This window comes from Oncorhynchus masou, chromosome 21, assembly GCF_036934945.1.
Source record: "Oncorhynchus masou masou isolate Uvic2021 chromosome 21, UVic_Omas_1.1, whole genome shotgun sequence".
In the NCBI taxonomy this organism is placed as follows: Eukaryota; Metazoa; Chordata; class Actinopteri; order Salmoniformes; family Salmonidae; genus Oncorhynchus; species Oncorhynchus masou.
In genome coordinates, this window is record NC_088232.1 from 20,466,259 (window position 1) to 20,486,517 (window position 20,259).

The following is a 20,259-nucleotide window of genomic DNA, read 5'->3' on the forward strand; positions in this document are numbered from 1 at the left end:
TTTAAAATGTTTACTAAATAAATGAAAGTAAAACAATAAAATAATATATACAGGGGGTACAGTTTAGTCAAGGTAATTTGTACATGGGGTAAAATGACTGCATAGATAATAAATGGCGTGTGGCAGCAGTATAAAAACAAAGGGGCGGTGTCAATATAAGTAGTCCTGGTGGCCATCTGATTAATTGTTCAGCAACCTTATGTCTTGGGGGTAGAAGCTGTTAAGGAGCCTTTTGGACCTAGACTTGGCGTTCCTTTAACAATTCTTTGGTCCTTCCTCTGACATCGCCTAGTATATAGGTTCTTGTTTGCATGAAGCTTGGCCCCAGTAATGTACTGGGCCGAACGCACTACCCTCTGTAGCGCCGGTCGGATGGCGAGCAGTTGCTATACCAGGCGGTGATGCAACCGGTCAGGATGCTCTCGATGGTGCAGCTGTAGAACTTTTTGAGAATCTGGGGACCCATGCGGAATCTTTTCAGTCTCCTGGGGGGTAAAATGTGTTGTAGTGCCCTCTTCACAACTGTCTTGGTGTGTTTGGACCATGATAGTTTATTGGTGATGTGGACACCAAGGAACTTAACTCTCGACCCGCTCCAATTCAGGCCTGTCGATGTGAATGGGTGCATGTTCGGCCCTCCTTTTCCTGTAGTCCACAATCAGCTCCTTTGTCTTGCTCACGTTGAGGGAGAGGTTGTTGTCCTGGCACCACACTGCCAGGTCTTTGAGCTCCCTATAGGCCGTCTCATCGTTGTCGGTGATCAGGCCTACCATTGTTGTTGTCAGCAAACTTAATGATGGTGTTGGAGTCGTGCTTGGCCACGCAGTCTTGGGTGTACAGGAGGGGACAAAGCACGCACCCCTGAGGGGCCCCCATGTTGAGGATCAACGTGGCAGATCTGTTGTTGCCTACCCTTACCACCTTACCGGCCCGTCAGGAAGTCCAGGATCCAGTTTCAGAGGGATGTAGTCCCAGGGTCCTTAGCTTAATGATGAGCTTTGTGGGCACTATGGTGTTGAACACTGAGCTGTAGTCAATAAACAGCATTCTCACGTAGGTGTTCCTTTTGTCTAGGAGGGAAAGACACTTGCCAGTTGGTCAGCGCACACGTCCTGGTATTCCGTCTGGCCTTGTGAATGTTGACCTGTTTAAAGGTCTTGTTCACATCGGCAATGGAGAGTGATCACACAGTCGTTATTGAACAGCTGGTGCTCTCATGCATGCTTCAGTGTTGCTTGCCTCGAAGAGAGTATAAAAGGCATTTAGTTCATCTGGTAGGCTTGCGTCACTGGGCAACTCATGGTTGGGTTTCCGTTTGTAGTCTAATAGTTGGCAAGCCCTGCCACATCTGTCGAGCGTCAGAGCCGGTGTAGTAGGATTCAATCTTAGTTCTGTAACTCAATATTAGGAAGGTGTTTTTAATGTTTTGTGTACTCTGTATCTACCAGTGTCTTTGTTAAACTTGCTTCAAAACACTCACAGGGTGACACCTTGTGGAGAAATCACAAACTGCTAATTTCAATGGGAAATCTATTTGCTAAAATACCGATGGTACTTTTTTGGAGTGCATGTTTCCAGTTCCGCTTCCGGGTAAGTTTAAGTTGTCGCCTCGTTCACGCATGTTGATGAAACAGTCGAATTTTATCCCCTCAACTAATACATTTGAATTACTACAGTTTAATGTAATAACTTATAATACAGACATATTCATATAGTTAAAGCTCAAGTTGTGGATATACTATATAAGGTGAGTATAACGTTTGATTGTGAAGTTCTGAAAGAATGAATGATTGGTGATGAACGGATGAGACTCAAAAGCGTTACGTTAGCTAGTTAACATTAGCTAACCTGTCCCTCAGGCTAGTATCCTATCGAGCTGGTTTTCTAGCTACATGTGTATGTGTTGTAGCTAGATAAGGTTGGTTAGATTTGCTTTGCTAGTTAACTAGAAACCCATCATTCAGAATAAGCTGGCAGTCACTGGCAGCTGTTTGCTACTGCGAGCTAACGTGAGCCTGCTACTTATACAGTACAAAGGTTTTCTTCCAACAACGTATACATCTGTTCACCTACTTAGTTCTCTGCCCATGATAATTTGCTATATAGTGATCTACATTTTGCAAGCATTACGCCTGCTTGGCAGAGTGTGATAACATACAGGCAGAATGAGAATGCAATGACTACTATCCTCTGCTGCTTACTCACATACTTGAAATCATCTTGACCACAGAGTGCAGGATGCCGTCGCTCAGCTGTAGATTCTACCAGCACAGGTTTCCAGAGGTGGACGATGTGGTGATGGTCAACGTGCGCTCCATCGCAGAGATGGGAGCCTACGTAAGTCTACTGGAGTACAACAACATTGAAGGCATGATCCTTCTTAGCGAGTTGTCTCGCAGACGTATCCGCTCCATCAACAAACTCATCAGGATCGGACGCAACGAGTGTGTGGTCGTCATCCGAGTGGATAAGGAGAAAGGTGAGAGGAAAAATGCTCGGAATGTGATGGGTTGACTTGTAGCCTGGTCCCATATTTGTTTGTGTTGCCTTGCCAACTCTTGTCACAGATAACCATAGGATTTGGCAAGACAGAAATAGATCTGGGACTAAGCTAGTTGTCCTGTTCTCATTGTGATAGGAATATACTATAATTTACCGGTTCATTTCCCTGCTCTCTCTCTCTCTCTAGGTTACATTGATCTGTCCAAGAGAAGAGTTTCACCCGAGGAGGCAATCAAGTGCGAAGACAAATTCACCAAATCTAAAACGGTAGGTTATCTAAATCCTCGCATTATAAAGACTTAAAGTGCCAAAAGTCCTTGTTTTTACATGTCCCTTCCATGTAACCTCTGACTTCTAGGACGATTTTAAACCACTTAACCAAAGCCTTTCTCCAATATTTTACCATCATTGTAAAGCCCTTGTTATTTGGTTGCTTTGATGGTCATTTCTGAACTTGATTATTTATTAGTGAATAATTTACTGTCCCCCATTTATGTTCAACCCTGTTACGTGAACTGAACTATATTTAATATGTTCAAACTATTCCTTTTTAAATATATATATTTTTTTAAGATACATTGAACATCTAATAGTCAAATGATAGTGTAAAAGCAGGTGAGCTAGTTCTGCTCTTTTTGGCAATTTTCTGGTGTTTTGTGGTGGGAAACTGAGTGGGTCGAACATAACATGCCATTCATTACCTGTAGATAGAAAGGCTAGAAAAAATGTTTAAAAAAAAGTTTTTGTGAAGCTTTCATTCAATTGACGCTCCCTTTTGCACACAACAAGCTCCCCTGTCACAAGGGGATTTATGCATTATATAAGATTAAATCATCAATCCCTGTTACTTTATTTGGCACTTACATTTACATTTGAGTAATTTAGCAGATGCTCTTATCCAGAGCAACTTAGTGCATTCTTCTTAAAATACCGAGATGAGACACAACCACATATCACACATGTAAGTACATTCTTCCTCAAATTTACTGTAGTCATTTTTATTTATTTAACCTCTTGATTGCTATTTATGACAATGTTAAAATTTGGTGAAATAAATGTTGTTTTTAGAATTTTTTTTTTACCAATAAACACTTCTCAAAAGTCGCCGAGTTGGTGGAACAACCCTAGTACAATATGCACTTTTGCCTTGGGCTGACAATGCAGAAGGGCTGGTTATGTTAAGTTTTGGTACTCTTAGATGTGTTGTCAACTGATATATTCAGATATCATTTCTGGAGGGGAACCTAGACTTGTGTGTCTTCTGTCATGACAGGTGTACAGCATATTGAGGCATGTGGCTGAGGTTCTGGAGTACACCAAAGATGAGCAGCTGGAGAGCCTGTTCACACGCACCGCCTGGGTGTTTGATGAGAAGTACAAGCGGCCTGGATACGGAGCCTATGATGTCTTCAAACAGGCTGTGGCGTAAGTACTGACAACCTGGTCAGGGTTGGTGGATGGGATTCTCTTGTTTAGACATTTATCCACAAAAATATGATTTTCCATTCTTAGTTTCAAACATACTTATGGAACTAGAAATGGAAGAATCTGCCCACGCGAGACTAGATGCAAATCTGTTTCTCTTGCATCAATAGACATATTATTTAGCTATTGCCCTGGACCTCCCAGGATTGAATGTGTTAATGACTGGTGTTTTGGCCCACAGGGACCCAGCCGTTTTAGATTGTCTGGACCTGACAGAGGAGGAGAAGGCTGTCCTCATTGACAACATCAACAGAAGACTGACCCCACAAGCTGTCAAAATCAGGGCAGGTATGTACACCTAACACTTACCTGGGTACATGTACATCATATAGACAGCAGTGTCTTGGTGAATCTTGATATAGCATTATACTAATGTGTTAGCAGTGGCGGATTTAGTGAGAGGCGACATGGGCAGCCCATGCCGACACGGCACGGGGCGCCCACACCATTTTTTTATAATAATAATAATAATTTGGAATGGTGACATTTGTGCGATGGGTTATCTATCGCTCATTTGCACATCACATCAATGATATCATGTCACCGTGTGGGACTGTGGGTCAATTAACCTTGTCGGAGTGGGCGCCCTGATTCTAGTTTATGAGCTAGGCAGGCTACTGCCTGGGAAGGTCTCCAACTCAGAAGTACGAGATGAGGAGGGGAACGTGGGTAGGTTGACCTCAGGTCTCCCCACTGGAAGCCCGAGGTAGGGGGAGCGGGGGAATCTGTCAAATAGCACCCTTATAACTTTGTACAGTACTAATGCAATTAGTTGTGCAATTTAGTTTGTGTGTTTCTTGTTTGACGTGCAATAGTGTAATAAGCAGGTTCTCTTCTTTATAAGTGTGTTATTCTATTTGTGTGTTTGTGTAATATAGGATTTGTGCAATTTAGTTTTATTTGTGGGTTTTTTGTTAGTAATAGTGTAGTAATTCAATAATTTTTTCCTTTGTATTTATATAGACTTTGTATCTATTTGTCTTTGTTATTACTTTTTTATATTTATTAGTTTTATTTTGTATATTTGTATTTATATAGTTTAAAATGTTATGATTATTTGTGTTGTTCCAAATGTCTGAAGGGGGGTTCGCCCAGGGAGCCATACAAGCTAGAACTGCCACTGTGTGTTAGAATAATATTTTTGGGAACCCACTTAAGCCAACTCCCATGTCTCCCTCAGACATTGAGGTGGCTTGTTACGGGTATGAGGGGATTGATGCTGTCAAAGAAGCGTTGAGGGCGGGGCTGGGCTGCTCCACAGACGCCATGCCAATCAAGGTAAATAAAACAACGAACACCCCTCAATAGTCCGTTTTTTTTACGGACCCAGATTAAACATAGTATAATCCTAGACCATTGATATTCAGACTTTTTCAGCAGGGAACCCATTTTTTCCCCAAGAATTTCTTTCCTTAAAAAAATTGTTTTATATACACTACCATTCAAAAGTTTGGGGTAACTTAGAAATGTCCTTGTTTTCTAAAGAAAAGCAGGTTTTGTCCATTTAAATAATATCAAATTGATCGGAAATACAGTGTTGACATTTAATGTTGTAAATTACTATTGTAGCTGAAAATGGCAGATGTTTTATGGAATATCTATATTGGCGTACAGAGGCCCATTATCAGCAACCATCACTCCTGTGTTCCAATGGCACATTGTGTTACCTAATCCAAGCTTATCATTTTAAAAGGCTAATTGATCATTAGAAAACCCTTTTGCAATTATGTTAGCACAGTTGAAAACTGATTAAAGAAGCAATAAAACTGGCCTTCTTTAGACTAGTTGAGTATCTGGAGCATCAGCATTTGTGGGTTCGATTACAGGCTCAAAATGGCCAGAAACAAAGAACTTTCTTCTGAAACCCGTCCGTCTATTCTTGTTCTGAGCAATGAAGACTATTCCATGCGAGAAATTGCCAAGAAACTGAAGATCTCGTACAACGCTGTGTGCTACTCCCTTCACAGAACAGCGCAAACTGGCTCTAACCAGAATGGAAAGAGGAGTGGGAGGCCCCGGTGCACAACTGAGCAAGAGGACAAGTACATTAGTGTTTAGTTTGAGAAACAGAAGCCTCACAAGTCCTCAACTGGCAGCTTCATTAAATAGTACCCGCAAAACACCAGTTTCAACATCAACAGTGAAGTGGCAACTCTGGGATGTTGGCCTTCTAGGCAGAGTTGCAAAGAAAAAGCCATATCTCAGACTGGCCAGTAAAAAGAAAATATTAAGAGGGGCACAGACACTGAACAGAGGAAGATTGGAAAAAAGTGTTATGGATAGACTAATATAAGTTTGAGGCGTTCGGATTACAAAGAAGAACATTCATGAGACACAGAAAAAATGAAAATATGCTGGAGGAGTGCTTAACGCCATCTGTCAAGCATGGTGGTGGCAATGTGATGGTCTGGGGGTGCTTTGGTGGTGGTAAATTTGGAGATTTGTTCAGGGTAAAAATAATCTTGAAGAAGGAAGGCTATCACTCCATTTTGCAACGCCATGCCATACCCTGCGGACGGTGCTTAATTAGAGCCAATTTCCTCCTACAACAGGACAATGACCTAAAGCACAGCAAAATCTATTTGGGGAAGAAGCAGTCAGCTGGTATTCTGTCTATAATGGAGTGACCAGCACAGTCACCGGATCTCAACCCTTTTGAGCTGTTGTGGGAGCAGCCTGACCGTATGGTATGTAACAAGTGCCCATCAAGCCAATCCAACTTGTGGGAGGTGCTTCAGGAAGCACGGGGTGAAATCTCTTCAGATAACCGCAACAAATTGACAACTAGAATGCCAAAGGTCTGCAAGGCTGTAATTGCTGCAAATGGAGGATTCTTTGACGAAAGCAATGTTTGAAGGACATTATTTCAATTAAAAATCATTATTTATAACCTTGTCAACGTCTTGACTATATTTCCTATTCATTTTTCAACTAATTTCATGTATGTTTTCATGGAAAACAAGGACATTTCTAAGTGACCTCAAACTTTTGAACGGTAGTGTGAGTGTATACATACAGTTGAAGTCGGAAGTTTACATACGCCTTAGCCAAATACATTTGAACTCAGTTTTTCACAATTCCTGACATTTAATCCTAGTAGGCCAGTTAGGATGACCACTTTATTTTAAGAATGTGAAATGTCAGAATAATAGTAGAGTGATTTATTTCAGCTTTTATTTATTTCATCACATTCCCAGTGGGTCAGAAGTTTATAAACACTCAATTAGTATTTGGTAGCATTGCCTTTAAATTGTTGGGTCAAACATTTTGGAAAGCCTTCCACAATAAGTTGGGTCAATACAATACAATACTGTATACACATAAAAAATATATATTAAAAAAGACAAAAGCATCCACTGAAAGTGACTTTTAGTCCAAGATCTGTGTCAGGGAAAAGGCTGCATGTATCACATCATAGTGTCTCTTTGGGTCCCTGACAGATTAATCTGATAGCGCCGCCGCGCTACGTCATGACCACCACCACACTGGAGCGCACAGAGGGTCTCTCTGTCCTCAACCAGGCCATGGCTGCCATCAAAGAGAAGATTGAGGAGAAGCGAGGCGTGTTTAACATCCAGATGGAGGTCAGTACAATTTACCTTATTGTCATAAGTTACATAAAATCATATGTTTGCTGTATTTTAATACACTATAGAAAGAGGGGGACAATGGAAAGTCCAATGTGGGGTGGTTAGAAGTTTCATGTGAATAAAAAAATAATAATAATCTCGCATTAAAACAGTATTATAAACAGCAACAATGTTCAGGACATTGCGCCTTCAATGTCCATGTGTTAATGTCTTATGTTTTCCTCCCCTCCAGGCGAAGGTTGTGACAGACATAGATGAGACAGAGCTGGCCCGCCAGCTGGAGCAACTGGAGAGAGAGAACGCTGAGGTGGACGGAGATGACGAAGATGGAGAGATGGAGGCCAAGGCAGAGGACTAAACTAGATGAAGAACTGAGGGATTGGATACGACGACGAGACCAATTATACATATGCAGTCCAGAGCATGTATTCATAAAGCATCTCAGAGTAGGAGTGCTGGTCTAGGTTCAGACCACACCACCCCCATATGTAATCTTATGCATAATGATCTAAAAGGCTAAACTTATCCTAGATCAGAACTCCTATTTTGAGATATTTCATGAATACAGGCCCTGTCTGATGAGATGACGAACTTCATGTCAAATCAAGCATTCTAGAACGTCTCTCCAACTGAACCCTTTGGATCAGTAGCAGGGACCCTCTCAGGGAGACTGATAAAGAGATGGCTACAGGCACTGACTGTCATACTGCCAAACACAGGGCTGGGAAAGGCCTCTGTGATTATACCAATGGACACAATAACAACTGAATATGATCACTGAACCCTAGCTGTTTGAATTGCATCAGAACGGGTGGGTTGGGGTAGGATTAGCCTATTTGTGCTGTAGTCAACTTATCTCTGTGTGGAAGAGTTGGCTACAGCACATATAATACAAAATGGGACAAGGCTTGGGTTGGTGGGGTGGTAGCCTGGTCCCGTGCTGAATGTTCTTTAGCCAACTCTTTGTGACACATACAGTATAGGACCAGGCTAGAGTGAGTAGGGGTTTTGATAGATTCTGAGAATATAATAAGTGTTTTATATATAGCAAGGACATATTTTAGGAATGAGTACTTTTGAAAGTGGCCTTGGCTATCTCCCCAACTCCATGAAAGGACAATAGCTTTCTTGTCGTTTTCCAGCTCAATATGGTTCAAGTGAAATGTCGGAAGGGAGAGCATAATGCTCACCTAACCAACGCACACAGATCTTTATAACTTAGGGTGCATTCTGGATGTATTTCTATTTTGACAGGACTACATTCTTAACATTACATTAAACAAATAAAAAGTACCTTTGTGTTGTCAGGTTAGAAGTGATTGAAAGTGAAGCATGCACTTAAATTAAATGTGGGATGCCGTTATAGCAGAAACTGTTTCAGAAAGGTCCATGTGAGTACTCTAGCCTTTATCAAAGATTTTAAATAAGATGTTTTATTGTTGTCACATACACAGGATATGTACAGTGAAATGTGTTGCTTTATATGGTCTGCCATAGCAGTATCAGCACACCTGGAGCAAATTAAGGTTAAGTGCCTTGCTCAAGGGCAAATCAACCTTTGCGGCTGGGTTACTAGTGAAACACTAACAGCTAGGCTACCTTCCACCCATTCACAAAATAAGCAAATTAATCATAGTCGGCAGGACAAGCACGAGATAGTGAGGTCCTATTGGCGCGTTCTTGCATAGATTTGTGGTTTTCCGTTATGGAACGCCTACTCTGAAATGCGCATCTAAACAACGCACTTTTTATAAACTTTGGTAAAAGGTAAAGTCTACATAACTTAATCTACTCTGTTCGTATGATATTCTAGTTCAGGGACCAGAAAATTATATTGAGATCAAATGTTTCATCGATGAGTAAATTGGCACTACCGGTCCCAGAGCTTCCTGTAGAAACGGCCGGGGAAACATCTGGCTCATTATTCTATTTTTGCTAATATCTCTGGTTGTAAATTTGTCTGCACTACAAATCCCAGAATTCAGTGTTAGCAGTTGGTAGCAACCCTGAAGGCTTACTTGTCAATCATCTGTAGTGTAGCAAAATATATATTTTAAAAAGTTGTAAATGTTTTGCTAGTTGACTGAAACTATACATAAATTACAGAAGCAACGACGAAAATTGCTAGCTCTGTAGAGCGACAGACTATGGAGATTAATCGACCTTTAATCAAGGTAAATATCTTTGAACATGTTAAAATAACTGTCGACATTTACTTTTCCTCAGCCAACAAGATGGGTAAGTTAATGAACAGCAAAATCACTATCCTATGTGAATCTACTATAGTAGAAAAGTTTAGGCTACCTATTCTATTGGTCAGCTTGTCGAGAAAGATTGTCTATTCCAGTCTGGACATTTGTGGGAAGATAGATCCCAAATTAATACAACCAGTAGGCCTATGCTGCATAAAACAAAAACGTTAAAAAGCAATGAGCCTGATGCAACAGATCAGAACATGTAGCTTAAAGTTGATAAACTACTATTTATTAAGATTATAAACGCAGTAATGCACACAAGGCAGTAGGCTACGCAGGAATGTTCGTTCCATAATGCAATTGGCGGGAAAACACCATTGTCGAGAGGGCACTGCACATTCATTCAAGCGGTTTCATGTGAGAGATGAAAATATTCGCTAGAAATGGAGAAAGAGGAGATCTAATAGGCTAACTTGAAGCAATGTAAGACATGCCTCGTAATATATATTAAAACGTTCAGGATTTAAACAGTTAAGTATGTTTTCAAAATACATTTTTTGAAAAATGAGCCTCCAGCTCGTTGCAAAGTGAAGTGTGACGCGCTGATGAAGCCTGCCTGGGGGAAAAATTGTTTTTGAACGGTCATCCAACTCCGGCCTGTAGAGCACTGACTTTACGAGCTGAAGATCACTGACGTCATGAAATTACCTCGTATTTTTCTGAGTTCCCAGTTGTCTTGAAAGCGCAGCAGTAGCTCTTGCACAGTCTGACATATTTTCCACTCAATGGCTCTGTATCTGTATGCTGTATGTGTGTGATTTAAAAAAAAAAAAAAAAGATACATAAGGAATATAGTGTACACATGCACCAAGTTAATTCCACAAAATTATACAAATTAGGCATGATCAGTCAAATGTATTTACATAGACTGTTGAATCCATCAATTAATAGGCTAAAAAGCTGATAGGCAAATTTTGCAATGGGATTTTTTCTTCTGGACAATTGTACGGTGCCAATTTTATTTATTGGCTTTACAATTTTTTTTATCGGAAAAAAGCCTGCTACCTGGCGAAAGGAAGCCCTCTGTGTAGGTACAGACTCCCAATGTGTCCTAAACCTAGATTTTGGCTTGTGAAAACGCATTTCGTTCTGTAGCTAACTAATAATGAATGACACAAATGACATTTCCTAATCTTTTGTGTAGGTGACCCAAGTTATATTCATCATAACCATTTTGTTAGTCAGGGTGCAGTTTGGAAACACCATATCAGGTAAGCTGATCATATTGTGTCAAAGAAAGTAGCTAGTTTTGAAAGGACATTCTACTCCAAAATAATTATAATGAGGGGATAAGTCCATGTCTTACCAGGCATGGTGTGTATTTATTTATTTGGACAGTGAAGCTAAAATGTTGAATTTTGCTCTATAGTATACTCCAGCATTTTGGATTCGAGATCACATGTTCCATATGAGGAGACAGTAAATTGTCACTTTTTTATTTTTTATGTTTTACTCTTTAGAAATGAAAGCACTTTATGTATTTGGTCCCCAAGGGATGTGCTCCAATACAATACAGCAATGATAGGTTTGTTTGAAACAATTTGGTTTGATTAGAGAACGATTTGATGCGATACGATGCACAACATTTGTTGCAAAAACACATTCATTTTCCATGAGCTGGGCCTCTGAGCTGGATCTGTCTGAGCTGACTTCTGTGTGTAAATTATGTATGTCTGTGGTTTATGTACTATGTAGGCACCTGTGCAGAGCCACAAGGGAGACTAGGCATCTACCACCCTACTACTACTATCAAATTAGGGGGAGGGGTAGGGGGGGCAATGTCGCCTCTGTTATCTTAAAATATACAGTATGTACAATGTACGTACAGTGCATTCGGACAGTATTCAGAACCCTTGACTTTTTCAACATTTTACACACATTTTACACAATACCCCATAATGACAAAGCAAAATCAGGTATCGCATATTTAAAATAAAAAGCTAAAGTATCACAGTTACATAAGTTTTCAGCCTGACAGAGCTGACAGAGCTTGACAGGCTCTGCAGAGACGAATGGGAGAAACTCTCCAAATACAGGTGTGCCAAGCTTGTAGCGGCATACCCAAGAAGACCCGAGGCTGTAATTGCTGCCAACGATGCTTCAACAAAGTACTGAGTAAAGGGTCTGAATACTTATGTAAATGTTATATTAGAATTTTTTTATTTGCGATACCTGTTTTTGCTTTGTCATTATGGGGTATTGTGTGTAGATTGATGAGGGGGAAAAAACTATTTTATCAATTTTAGAATAAGGCTGTAACTTAACAAAATGTGAAGTGGTCTGAATACTTCCCGAATGCACTGTAAAGATAACTTTATCCCATTACTTAACAATATGAAAGCATATTTAATTCAATAGAATAATCTTCCCATAAATCTTAGAGGTAAAATAAACCTCTTCAGAATGGCATGGCTCCCAATGTTTTTGTATTTATTTTCAGTAATACCGATTTGTTCTTAACTAAGACAAAATAATTCATAATTTACTTTTTTTCTGCACAACATACAGTACTAGTCAAAAGTTTGGACACACCTACTCATTCCAGGATTTTTCATTATTTTTACTATTTTCTACATTGTAGAATAATAGTGAAGACATCAAAACTATGAAATGACACATATGGAATCATGTAGTAACCAAAAAAGTGTCGAATCAAAATATATTTGAGATTCTTCAAAGCTGCCAAATGTCCTTTGCTCACTCTGACAGCTTTGCACACACTTAATGCCTTCTGGGAATGTTTATAAAGTCCAAAAGTAATGGGCGGAGTTGGAAAGAAGTATTACAATGTAAATTTACTTTTAATTTGTCTGTCTGTATATTTCAAGACATGGCATATGAGGGTGCAGTAAGATACCAGATGGGTTGGACAATACATTTCTTATCAATCATTTGCAGCTGACTTGCCCAGTTAAATAAAGGTTAAATAAATAAAAAACTCTTTAAGAAACATATCTGTAAAAACTGGAAATCAACCTCCGTTGTTTACGCAAGGGAAAGGTCAAATGCTTTACTATCTAAAAATGTAAAGTGAGTGGGCGACGGAAAGAAACAAAATCGTGCAGTTTGACGCCATGTGGCAGAAAGTGATACGAGCGCTGGAGATAGGGGTGAGGGTTAGTGGGTATGGGCAGTGATGTAGTTGATGTTTTGTGTGTGTATGTTTTGTATTGTTGATTAAATATCAAATAAAATCATGTGAAAAAAAGACAAAGTAGGCTATAGAGCATTCTCTCACTGCTCTAGAATGTATATCTTCTGTGTTTGGCCTTGGGAGGTGGTACCATTTGGAGGTATTTTTGCGGGTTGGACTCAAAATCAACTTCATACCCTCGTCATGATTACGGAATGTTATTCACTCTCCGCAGGGTCGGCAGAAAGGAGGAGGATGTTTCCTTTTTTCAGAGGTTTAGTATTTTCAACCTAACTTCTGTTTCCCCTGAACAACGGATGTGGGGACTACGCTCAGGCGCCTTGTTACGCCTGCTACTTTAGGTGACGGATTATTGTGGATAATTATGAATGAATTATGAATAATGATGAGTGAGAAAGAGGCATAAATATCTTACGCCCCTCACGCAAAAATGCTAACCACCCCCATTTTTGGTAGTGGTGAGAGGTTAGCATGTCTTGGATAATCTTTCTGCACACAGAATCTGCCCACAGGACTTAATCATTCATCATTATTCATGATTCATTCATGGTTATCCATAATCAAGACAGTATCCACATTAATGTAGAAGTATTCAGAAACATTATTTTCTTATTTACAATAAAAGGCACAATATATTGTTTGCCATTAATTTCTATTGGTCACAACATAATCTGAAAGACAACCAAAACAAACTGCAAATGCATCCAACAAGTTTGTAGAGTAACAGGCTTGATGTACTCATTTCTAAACAGTAAAAGATATGTATGAAAATGACCTCAAATAAAAGGTATTGGCGCCTCATATGATTTAAAAACTTAAATCCAAAATGCTGGACTGTAGAGACAAATGAAACGTTTTAGCTTCACTGTCCAAATAAATATGTAGTGGTGTGTACATATGCATCAATCCCAAATTAATGGAAAAGATAGGCACCATTTAATTCCACCAATTTTGATGATGCATAGGGCTGTTATTTGCATTGGATGTGAACAGATTACGGTTTTTCTAGCTGGCAGACTTCTTTTGATTTATTCTTTACATGACGTTGATGCACTTAGACCCAGATGAACCAGATGACACAGATGAACCAAATGACACAGATGAACCAAATGACACAGATGAAACAAATGACACAGATGAACCAGATGACCCAGAGCAACAGAAACTATTTCAGTGTGTGTCAGGAAATATGGATAGCAAAAGGGTTCGACTGTACCTCGGCCTGGACAATCTGGTATGTTGCTCCTGCAGCTCTCATCAAACATCTGGCGCCCCCTTGTGTTGCCTGGAACAAATGCTGTGTCCCAGAATTATGATGAATAATTTTAGGGCCAGTTTCTATGACCCAGATAAAGCCTCATTCTAGATTTAAAAGTCATGTTCAATGGAAAACGTACAAAGTAACTTTTCAGGGGGGAAAAACAAACCATTGTAATTTGTCTGTCCTTGTGATTGCCATTCTATCTCATTCATTCCAGGTGGTGGATTGCATGCTACGGAAGAAACCAGGTGGCTCAGCTAGACAGTACCAGAACCAACTGAAGCTCTACACATCATCTGGTCTCCTGCCCACCATGGCCATCTATAACAGCACTAACTCAGCCACCTTCTCCTTTAAATTAATTATGGTGAGATGCCCTAAGATTAGGATTAAATGGTACATAAAACAAAATCAATGGTCTCAGTAATTACTTGAATTCAGTGACTTTCTACTTTCTATCTGTTTCTCTTATGTGTTATGTGTGCTTTCCCTCTGCTTGTTAGAATGCATCCACCTGGAGAGTGAACGTCCCCAGATACAACATAACTATCAACACAGGTGTCATTATTTCTCATTAATGAGCCAATCTATTAGTCTGGGAACCAGTCTTTAGCTAACATTCCACTCCTGTCATTTGCCTAAGAGAATCTCAACGGTCAATATGCAGCTGGATTTCCAGCGGAGTTGCTCATTGGTTGTTGGGAATAACATTGTATATATAATATTTTCCATGACAACATGTGGAGCCTCAAATAGAATTACAATTACAACAAAGTACAAAAAATAAACATTTAGCTTTTATACTTTTCTAGCGGAAAGCTAAGACATTTTGTGATTGTAATTGCAGTATGTATTTAGTTTTTGAATTTAGAAGTGAGCGAGCAACTTTTTACAGACTGGTTTTCATCTGGTCAACAACAAACTGTTGCTTAGCAACCAGACACCAAAAGTGAAAAAGTTCCAAAATGAGCTTTTAAAAAACGAGTTCCAATATTTGCATAACCTTTGATTGGAGGATAGCTATGACTGTTACCGAATCAGGATCAAATATTTAACAGGCAGGCCAGTTGAGAACAAAGTTCTCATTTACAACTGCGACCTGGCCAAGAAAAAGCAAATCAGTGCGCCAAAAAAACAACACAGAGTTACACACAAGTTAAACAAACATTCAGTCTGTAACACAATATAAAAATCTATGTACATTGTGTGCAAATGTAGTAAGATTAGGGAGGGAATGCAATAAATAGGCCGTAGAGTCAAAATAATTACAATTTCGCATTAACACTGGAGTGATAGACGTGCAAGTAGAGATACTGGGGTGCAAAAGAGCAACAAAAAAATAACAATATGGGGATGAGGTAGTTGGGTTTGCTATTTACAGATGGGCTGTGTACAGGTAGAGTGATCGGTAAGCTGCTCTGACAGCTGATGCTTAAAGTTAGAGAGGGAGATATAAGTCTCCAGCTCCAGTGATTTTTGCAATTCGTTCCAGTCATTGGCAGCAGAAAACTAGAAGGAAAGGTGGCCAAAGCAGGTGTTGGCTTTGGTGATGACCAGTGAAATAAACCTGCTAGAGCGTGTACTACGGTTGGGTGTTTCTATGGTGACCAGTGAGCTGAGATAAGGCGGGGCTTTACCTAGCAAAGACCTGGAGCCAGTGGGTTTGGCGACGAATATGTGGCGAGGGCCAGCCAACAAGAGCATACAGGTTGCAGTGGTGGGTACTATATGGGGCTTTGGTAACAAAATGATTGGCACTGTGATAGACTACATACAATTTGCTGAGTAGAGTGTTGGAGACTATTTTGTAAATGACATCGCCAAAGTCAAGGATCTGTAGTATAGTCAGTTTTACAAGGGTATGTTTGGCAGCATGAGTGAAGGAGGCTTTGTTGCAAAATAGGAAGCCGATTCTAGATTTAACTTTGGATTGGAGATGCTTAATGTGAGTCTGGAAGGAGAGTTTACAGTCTAGCCAGACACCTAGGTATTTGTAGTTGTCCACTTATTCTAGGTCAGAACCGTGATGCTAGTGGGCAGCAATCGGTTGAAGAGCATGCATTTAGTTTTACTAGCATTTAAAAGCAGTTGGAGGCCATGGAAGGAGATTTGTATGGCATTAATGCTCGTTTGGAGGTTTGTTAACAGTGTCCAAAGAAGAGCCAGATGTATACAGAATGGTGTCGTTTGCGTAGAGGTGGATCAGAGAATCACCAGCAGCAAGAGTGACATCATTGATATATACAGAGAAGAGAATTGTCCCTAGAATTTAACCCTGTGGCACCCAATAGAGACTGCCAGAGGTCTGGACAACAGGCCCTCCGATTTGACACACTGAACTCTATCTGAGAAGTAGTTAGTGAACCAGGCGAGGCAGTCATTTGAGAAACCAAGGCTGTTGAGTCTGCCGATAAGAATGCGGTGATTGACAGAGTCGAAAGCCTTGGCCAGGTCGATGAAGACGGCTGCACAGTACTGTCTTTTATCGATGGCGGTTATGATATCGTCTCGGACCTTGAGCGTGGCTGAGGTGCACCCATGACCAGCTTGGAATCCAGATTGCATAGCGGAGAAGGTACGGTGAGATTCGAAATGGTCGGTGATCTGTTTGTTAACTTGGCTTTCGAAGACTTTAGAAAGGCAGGGCAGGATGGATATAGTTCTATAACAGTTTGTGTCTAGAGTGTCTCCCCCTTTGAAGAGGGGGATGACCGCAGTTGCTTTCCAATCTTTGGGGATCTCAGACGATAAGAAAGAGGCTGAACAGGCTAGGAATAGGGGTTGCAAAACTTTCGGCGGATAATTTTAGCCCAGCTGATTTGTAGGGTTCCAGATTTTGCAGCTCTTTCAGAACATCAGCTGTCTGGATTTGAGTGAAAGAGAAGTGGGGGAGGGCTTGAGCAAGTTGCTGCGGGTGGTGCATAGCTGTTGGCCGTGGTAGGGGTAGCCAGGTGGAAAGCATGGCCAGCCGTAGAAAAATGCTTGTCGAAATTATCGATGATCGTAGATTTATTGGTGGTGACAGTGTTTCTGAGCCTCAGTGGAGTGGGCAGCTGGGAGCAGGTGCTCTTATGCTCCATGGACTTTACAGTGTCCCAAAAAAATGTTTAATTAGTGCTACAGGATGCAAATTTCTGTTTGAAAAGGCTAATCTTATATTGTTTGTGTATATATATGTGTATATTGATTTCCCTGACTTCCCTTGCATATCGCGGGGGCTATTCAATGCTAATGCAGTACGCCACAGGATGCTTTTGTGCTGGTCAAGGGCAGTCAAGTCTGGGGTGAACCAAGGGCTATATCTGTTCTTAGTTCAACATTTTTTGAACGGGGCATGCTTATTTAAGATGATGAGGAAAGCACTTTAAATAGCAACCAGGCATTCTCTACTGACGAGATGAGGTCATTATCTGTTTTAGAGAGAGTTTGACAGTGATGAGGGATGGTCGTTTGACCGCGGACCCATTACGGACACAGGCAATGAGGCAGTGATCGCTGAGATCCTGGTTGAAGACAGCAGAGGTGTATTTAGAGGTGAAGTTGGTCTGGATGATATCTATGAGGTTGCCCATAGTTACGGATTTAGGGTTGTACCTGGTAGGTTCCTTGATAATTTGTGTGAGATTGAGGGCATCAAGCTTAGATTGTAGGGATGTTAAGCATATCCCAGTATATGTCACCTAACAGTACGCACTCTGAAGATAGATGGTGGGCAATCAATTCACATATAGTGTCCAGGGCACAGCTGGGGGCTGAAGGTGGTCTATAACAAGCGGCAACGGTGAGAGACTTATTTCTGGAAAGGTGGATTTTTAAAAGTAGAAGCTCAAATTGTTTGACCTGGATAGTATGAAAAAACTCTGCATGCTCGCTCTGCAGTAGATTGCAACACCGCCCCCTTTGGCAGTTCTATCTTGTCAGAAAATGTTGTAGTTGGGGATGGAAATTTCAGAATTTTTGGTGGCCTTCCTAAGCCAGGATTCAGACACAGCTAGGACATCAGGGTTGGCGGAGTGTGCTAAAGTAGTGAATAAAACAAACTTAGGGAGGAGGCTTATGATGTTAACATGCATTAAACCAAGGCTTTTACGGTTACAGAAGTCAACAAATGAGAGCGCCGGGTCAATAGGTGTGGTGCTGGGGGCTACAGGGCCTGGGTTAACCTTTACATCACCAGAAGAACAGAGGAGGATTAGGATAAGGATACGGCTAAAGGCTTTAAGAACTGGTCGTCTAGTGCGTTGGGAACAGAGAATAAAATGACCCGATTTCTGGGTGTGGTAGAATAGATTCAGGGCATAATGTACAGACAAGGGTATGGTCGGATGTGAGTACAGTGGAGGTAAACCTAGGCATTGAGTGACGATGAGAGAGGTTGTGTCTCTGGAGGCACCAGTTAAGCTAGGTGAGGTCTCCACATGTGTGGGGGTGGGACAAAAGAGCTATCTAAGGCATGTTGGGCGGGACTAGGGGCTCTACAGTGAAATAAAACAGTAATAACTAACCGAAACAGTAGTAGACAAGGCATATGCCCCTGAACAGGCAGTTAACCCACTGTTCCTAGGCCATCATTGAAAATAAGAATTTGTTCTTAACTGACTTGCCTAGCTAAATAAAGGTTAAATAAATAAATATTGATATTAGGGAGAGGCGTGTGTAGCCGAGTGATCATAGAGTCCAATGAGCAGCAATAGGTGAGTCAGGGAGCCGTTCGGTAGTCGCTGCTACGCTAGGCGAGCTGGAGACACAGCGATTCAGAAAGCTAGCGGGCCGGGGCTAGCAGATGGGTCTTCGACAACATCGCAACGGAAAAGCCTGTTGAAACCACCTCAGACGATTACGTCGACAGACCAGTCATAATGGATCGGCGGGGCTCCGTGTCGGCAATAAAGGGTCCATGCCAATTGGCAAAAGAGGTATTGAAGCCCAAGAATTCGCTGGTAGACCTCTTCGGCTAACCGGGAGAGGCTAACTGGTGCTTGCTTCGGGACAGAGGCGTTAGCCAGCAGTAGCCCTCAGCTACTAGCTAGCTGCCATGATCCGGCGTAATGGTCCAGAGCTTGCGTCAGGAATCCGGTGATGTGGTAGAGAAAAAGCAGTCCGATATGCTCTGGGTTGATATTGAGCTTGCAGACTGGCAGGTATTGGCACGCGCTGAAGCTGGCTGGTGTCCGAGGTAACAGTGAAGACCGCAGCAATGGCTAACTAGCTAGTAGCTAGTTATCTGGCTAGCTTCCGATGGGGGTTCCGGTTCTAAAGTATAAAAAATAGCATATCCGTACCACATTGGGTGAGGCGGGTTGCAGGAAAGTATATTCAGTTTATAGATGGAAAGTGAGATTAAAATATATACGAAATGTATACGAAAAAAACTAGGACTATTTACACGGGAGACAAACACTCATCCGACTGCTACGCCATCTTGGATTCTGATAGGTGATCTCAAGCTCATTAATGATAGAATGGCCTTTCTTCAATCTTCAAATATGAAAAGTCTTTTGCAAATGACAGGAGTGCCACGGAGTGGAATGTTAGCTAAAAAGACCGGTACCCAGGCTACCCAGCTATTACTTGAAGACCAAGGCTACTTGAAATATTGACGTACTACTACAATATCTACTTGCAGCAGCCCTTCACAGGCTTGATTGGCCTATTTAAACCTGTCTTCTCCCTCTCTGCACCTCTTTCTCTGTCTCCCCCCCCCCTTCCCCTAGTGGCAGCACCTGTGGATGAGTGGTATGTGGAATTCAGTATGTTCCATGGCTTCTCTATGTTCAGCAGCAAGGGATCCATCCTGGACACACTGAAGGGAACACTACTGGACGTGGCCAGAGGTTGGACTAGGGGACGGAAGGGCCTATTGTGATTCTGTGACAAAGCACTGGGTGTTTTGAATTTGGATATTTTTGCCAATGACTAAAGAAAATAGTGTACTCTGATTATTTGCGGTGCCGGTTTACCTCTAGGTGGCAATCTTTTCTTTATGATCATAACGCCGGATAGCTGAGAAGA

At 41.2% G+C, this 20,259-nt stretch overlaps 2 protein-coding genes across 2 annotated transcripts in view; both read left to right on the plus strand.

Annotated features, from left to right (window-relative positions):
* Positions 1-1,592: 1,592 nt before the first annotated feature.
* On the plus strand, positions 1,593-8,884 carry LOC135507942 (eukaryotic translation initiation factor 2 subunit 1-like). Its single transcript, XM_064927767.1, has 8 exons — positions 1,593-1,747; positions 2,231-2,479; positions 2,690-2,769; positions 3,776-3,927; positions 4,169-4,275; positions 5,168-5,265; positions 7,428-7,571; positions 7,810-8,884. Exons 2-8 carry the CDS (start codon positions 2,239-2,241, stop codon positions 7,933-7,935), a joined length of 948 nt encoding a protein of 315 aa, XP_064783839.1. The 5' UTR covers positions 1,593-1,747; positions 2,231-2,238; the 3' UTR covers positions 7,936-8,884.
* A 1,673-nt stretch (positions 8,885-10,557) lies between these two features.
* The window catches only part of LOC135507459 (cation channel sperm-associated auxiliary subunit beta-like), a 39,017-nt gene continuing 29,315 nt past the window's right edge, over positions 10,558-20,259 (plus strand). Inside the window, exons 1-6 of the mRNA XM_064926993.1 lie at positions 10,558-10,578; positions 10,977-11,043; positions 14,132-14,220; positions 14,465-14,614; positions 14,751-14,805; positions 19,962-20,081. Of these exons, the coding sequence (XP_064783065.1) occupies positions 10,558-10,578; positions 10,977-11,043; positions 14,132-14,220; positions 14,465-14,614; positions 14,751-14,805; positions 19,962-20,081 (502 nt within the window). The remainder of the gene's footprint in view (positions 10,579-10,976; positions 11,044-14,131; positions 14,221-14,464; positions 14,615-14,750; positions 14,806-19,961; positions 20,082-20,259) is intronic.

Coding starts and splice junctions, on each gene's coding strand:
- LOC135507942 (XM_064927767.1), top strand. CDS start 2,239: ATGCCGTCGCTCAGCTGTAGATTCTACCAGCACAGGTTTCCAGAGGTG. Junction 2,480..2,689: donor CCGAGTGGATAAGGAGAAAG/GTGAGAGGAAAA, acceptor CTCTCTCTCTAG/GTTACATTGATCTGTCCAAG. Junction 2,770..3,775: donor AATTCACCAAATCTAAAACG/GTAGGTTATCTA, acceptor CTGTCATGACAG/GTGTACAGCATATTGAGGCA.